This window comes from Chrysemys picta, unplaced genomic scaffold, assembly GCF_011386835.1.
Source record: "Chrysemys picta bellii isolate R12L10 unplaced genomic scaffold, ASM1138683v2 scaf3675, whole genome shotgun sequence".
NCBI lineage: Eukaryota > Metazoa > Chordata > Testudines > Emydidae > Chrysemys > Chrysemys picta.
In genome coordinates, this window is record NW_027056376.1 from 1 (window position 1) to 5,385 (window position 5,385).

General features: G+C 50.6%; 1 gene segment (V, D, J or C); it reads right to left on the bottom strand.

Moving 5' to 3' along the window:
- Positions 1-2,012: 2,012 nt before the first annotated feature.
- LOC135980500 (immunoglobulin heavy variable 4-61-like) lies at positions 2,013-2,614 on the bottom strand. The segment is given in 2 exon segments: positions 2,013-2,341; positions 2,569-2,614. Coding segments are annotated over 2 exon segments (375 nt in total).
- Positions 2,615-5,385: the final 2,771 nt, after the last annotated feature.

A 5,385-nucleotide genomic window follows, 5' to 3' on the forward strand; every position in this document is an offset into this window, starting at 1 on the left:
TCTGCCGATTGAGGTCACTAATAACAGGATTGGGGACTTCAGCAGCAGAGTCCAGGGAAGGGGCGGGGACGGTTTTATGGCCTGCAGTGTGCAGGGGGTCAGACCAGATGATCATAATGGTCCCTTCTGACCTTAAAGTCTATGAATCTATGAATCTATGAAATCTGCCAACTCCCACCTAGGTGCTGACAACAAGTTTCCTCTCCCCTCCTGGTCCCCGTAAGCAGCCAGCACAACTGACCGAACTTGCACACATTCGGGGGGGGAAAGGGGAAAAGCGAAACTGCTACACCAGTTTCCACCAGTGCCACGCAGGGGGTCCATGTCATTCCTACCCTCATTTGGACTACTAGACGCCCTTCTGATTGGGGGACAAGGTGGCTACCCATCGTTACCTGTCCTCCGGGCATCTGTCCTCCTGCGGGCTCCCCCAGGGGACTTGAACTGGCCGATCCAAGCCGGCTGGTGCTGCTCCTGATGGGGTCAGGACGCCCTTCTGCTCCCCTGCAGGAAGGGGTATCCCCAACTGCACGCCCCGGAGCATCAGCTCCCCGGTGGGTTTCCCTCCCCCTGTTCCTCCTCCTGTTCCAACAAAACCCACCAGAGGTTATTCCACAGGCAGGACTGCCCCCTGCGGTTTCCAGACCGAGAGTCTGGTCTCCTGAGGTTTCTGTGATCTACTGCCGCCCCTTAGAAGCCTTGCCCACTGGTAGTTGTGGCACCGTCGGGGCGATGAGAGCAGCCTGCCTGACTGCGTCCAGCTGAGCTTCCACATCCGCGGGTTCACCTGGTCTCCACCTCCCGATCGCCTGCTGTACATGGACTGGGAGACCCTGGGCGATTAGCCTCAATTCCTCTGGAGGCAGGACTATTTGAGCTATGGTCGGGGGAACCTGCCCTCCCTCTATGGCAGGCACACCCCGGCCACACAAACATGCCAGGTGAACCATTCTCTCCATGAACCGGACGGGGTCTTCCCCAGGAACAGCAGCCACCGAGACAAACTCTGCCAACAACACGCACGGCCCCACGGCAGGCGTCATCCCCGCCAACATATCAAAGATACTATTGGGTGTGGCATGACCAGTTTGCTGCCGAGCCTCCCCGGCTAAATCTCCTCCCAACCTGGATGTGGCTTTTAACACCCGTCGGGTCTCAGCTGGGTTCAGTCCCTGATCCAAACACAGGGTCACCATGTCCCGGGCCCACCCGCTGAACCCGGAGTGCGAGGGGCCACCCAGGGTTTTTGCTAACTCTATTGCTTGTGTGGGAGTCAACTCAGTCTCTGCCACAGTGTGTCTGGTACTGGGGCTGCCCCGCCCCTGGGGGCACAGGCCCATAGTTTTGGACCACCACAACACGGTGTCTGGGGTCCGGCCACCCGGGGCCTGGATCCAGGGGATCTGGATCATACCAGATATCCCCGTCCCAATCATCATATGGTCCCACCCCGCCCTGGGCTTTCACCCCAATGGCGGTGACCCAGGCTGAATAAGCCCCCCGGGCCCTGTTCTCCCGGGCGGATGCCTCCAGGACCAGATCCTTCAGGCAGGTAACTGCCTGGTTCAGAGCGGCTCCTGATTAACGTAGATGCTTCTCAAAACTTCACAGATCAACATCATTTCTTCAGTCAGTCGTTTTCTGTCTCTTTCTCTATTTCTCTTTCCCGAGCAGTGTGCAAGGACGGGGTTTGCTAGTTAGTTTCTCTCTCAACCCCTTGGAATGTCTGTAAGATTGAATTTTCCTGGACAAGAGCCAGGAGCGATTTTAGAAATATTGCGACCAGGGGGTTGAGGCTTGTCACTAAAGCTCATGATCCTCCTCTTTGTTGTGTCACTTAGCTCCACAGATATGTAGAAAATTCCCCCAGATTCCTTACCCGCCTCCCCTTCCATTTTCTTTCACTTACATGCATTTCAATGATGGGAATAACAGCTCTTTCCGTTCTGATTGTCTCCCTGCACTAGTCAGAATATGCTTCCCCTTTTTGTACCAGTCCCTGCTTTGCTGTGTCACTGTGTCTCTCTGGCACAGTAATACATGGCCGTGTCTGCAGCTGTCAGCGAGCGGAGCTGCAGGGAGAACTGGTTCTTGGAAGTGTCTTGTGTGATGGTCGTTCGACTCTGCAGAGAGCTGGCGTAGTTAGTGTACCACTGGCTTGGTCTGTAGTAAATGCGCCCTACCCATTCCAGCCCTTTCCCCGCGGGCTGCCGGACCCAGGTCCAGGTAACGCTGGTGCTAGAAACTGAGTCTCCGGAGATGGTACAAGTGAGTGTCAGGGACTCCCCGGGTTTCACCGCTCCCGGGCCCGTTTCCTTCAGCTGCACTTGGGAGAGGACACCTGGGAAGGAAACACAGAATGAAACCATGAGCCAGGCTCCTATCCCCGGGGAGTGGGGAACATGTGAAAATTAAACATCCTGAGACCGCGCCTAAGCTAGCGAGACACCCAAATGCCGCTGAATTACATTGGGATCCAGGCACTTCATTCCCTTAGGCTGCCTTGAATGGCTGATCTCCTGCAGTCACTGCAGCAATGAACCCTCCTGACCCCCGATAGACACGCACCTGAAGGGGCCTCCAGCATGAACAGGAAAATCAGTAGCAGGTTCATCTTAAATGAAGGTGCAAACTGTCCCCAGCAGCCGGGACCGGGCAGTTCTGTGTCTGGGGAGAGACTGGGGCTCTTCCAATCCAGGGTTTGTATTTAAACAGGAACCCGTTGGGGGGGCGGGGGCAGGGATTTGCATGCCTGTTTCACAACGTGAATATAAGAGATGACGGAGTTTGATTTTTGTCTACACACGGGGATCTCGCCGTGGGACGCATGTTCCCCTGACACAGTGAATTCAGCTCAGCAAAGTGTGAAACTGCCTAAGGTATTTGGACGCCCAAATTAAATGCAAATAAATAGGATTTGGTCATTTAACATTCTTAGTGGTCTTTGAGCTTCTCAGAGAAATATAAGTGCAGGACAGCGCCTTCTTAGGAATGAAGGAATATTTGGAGAAGGGAAATTATACCTCTTTTCTTGTGGTTTTCGTTGGGATTTCAAAAGAGCCCAAGGGAATTAGGCACTTAAATGCTAACAAAATTCAGTAGGATTTGGGCCCTTAGTTCCCTTACAGCATCTCTGAAATCCTATTCCTGTTCCTTAGAGATTAATTATACTGTTGGCAAAAGCACTATATTTACTGTACAGTCCTAGATCCATTTCCAGTTAATAAGGGCTTTATTCAAATCAGGTGAGTTAAATGGGAGTCTTTCGGCTGATATCAATGTGCTTTCGATCACATGAGTTACTGGAGTTATATTTGCTGCCTTCAGAAGATAGTAATCGTCTGAGAATATAAGCACTACAAAAAACAAACAAACAAAAAACAGTGCGGTTAGTCTGTGTGTGCATTTGTGTGTGTGAGAGTCACAGACAGGCAGCCGAGGACAGGAGTTTTCACGCTCACTGTCTCTCCGCTGCGAGCTGTAGAACTCCAGCGCCCCCAGCGGAGAGTTTGTCCTTAGCCAGCGAGGGCAGGTTTTTGTCTGAGCTCAACCCGGCTTCCCCTCAGTGTGTGTCTCGCACAGTGATACCGGGCGGTGTCCTCAGGCTTCAGGCCGGTCATTTGCAGATACAGCAGGTTGTTGGGGTTGTCTCTGGAGATGGTGAATTGGACTTTCACTAAGTCTGCATAATACTGTTGGCTCCCATCAGAATAAATGCATGAGACCCACTCCAGCCCCTTCCCGGGAGCCTGTCGGACCCAGCTCATAGTGTAGCTGCTGAAGGTGAACCCGGAGGTTTTGCACGAGAGGCGGAGAGAGTCTCTGGGCTTTTTCACATCCCCTCCAGACTCCACCAGCTGCACCTAGGACCGGGCACCTGGGAATAGAAAGATATTATACATCACATTAATATTCAGAGCAATAATAGACAGTTACCTCCCCCAGTCCTCCGCCAATGGGTGTGAGGGGAGAAAATACCTTCCAAAGCCACTGCAAGGAACACTGCATAGAGCCAAAGCCTCATTTTCCCTGGTGCTGGAGGGGAAAGTTCTCAGGGGACTGGCTGGTCACTGCACAGACCCAGGGGCTGCGGATTGTGTCTCCGGGTGCAGCCTGGGCAGAGAGAGGCACAGATTTAAACATGAAACTCTTACCCTGGTTTGCGTATCCTGCTCCTTTAAGACACACAAACTCCTTCCCTAAGTGATCTCATTTCTTGCCCTCCGATTCTGGGAGAATGTGTGTAGCGCTCTGACCCAAATCCCAGTGAAACTCAAGGGGATGTTTAAGTGGCTTCAATTGATATCAGATCAGGTCCCATGTGTTTGTGTGGAGTCCAGCACAATGGGAACCTGTCCTGACTGGCTCCAGAAAGGGGCTTTGTCAAAAAGGAGAAACAGAGGAAGGGGGAGTGAGGGATTGTAACATAAGAGAGAGAAAGGGAGCTGCAGTCCTGCTAATGACAGCCCAGTGCCTCTAATTCCCTGTGAATCATTATTATCATCTTCATCATCGTCGTCTTCATTCTCCTCTTCATCGCCATCTTTGGCACATTCTCAAACTTTACCAGCAAAAATTTTATATAATTGTTCTCGATAGCTCCTCATCTCTAACAAGGGAACAGCAGCATTTCCCTGTCTCACGGAGGTGTTGTGAAAGCAAATACATTACAGACTGTGAGGGGCTAATATATTCCCCATATTGACTGGGAACATGTCACCTCAGGACGAAATGCAGAGACAAAATTTCTCAATACTTTAAATGACTGCGTCTTGGAGCAGCTGGTACGGGAACCCACAAGGGGAGAGGCAACTCTCGATTTAGTCCTGAGTGGAGCGCTGGAGCTGGTCCAAGAGGTAACTATAGCAGGACCGCTTGGAAATAGTGACCATAATACAATAGCATTCAACATCCCTGTGGTGGGAAGAACATCTCAACAGCCCAACACTGTGGCATTTAATTTCAAAAGGGGGAACTATGCAAAAATGAGGAGGTTAGTTAAACAGAAATTAAAATGTACAGTGACTAAAGTAAAATCCCTGCAAGCTGCATGGATGCTTTTTAAAGACACCATAATAGAGGCCAAACTTCAATGTATTCCCCAAATTAAGAAACACGGTAAAAAAACTAAAAAAGAGCCATCGTGGCTTAACAACCATGTAAAAGAAGCAGTAAGAGATAAAAGACTTCCTTTAAAAAGTGGAAGTCAAATCCTAGCAAGGTAAATAGAAAGGAGCATAAACACTGCCAAATTAAGTGTAAAAATGTAATAAGAAAAGCCAAAGAGGAGTTTGAAGAACGGCTAACCAAAAACTCAAAGGTAATAACAAAATGTTTTTTAAGTACATCAGAAGCAGGAAGCCTGCTAAACAACCAGTGGGGTCC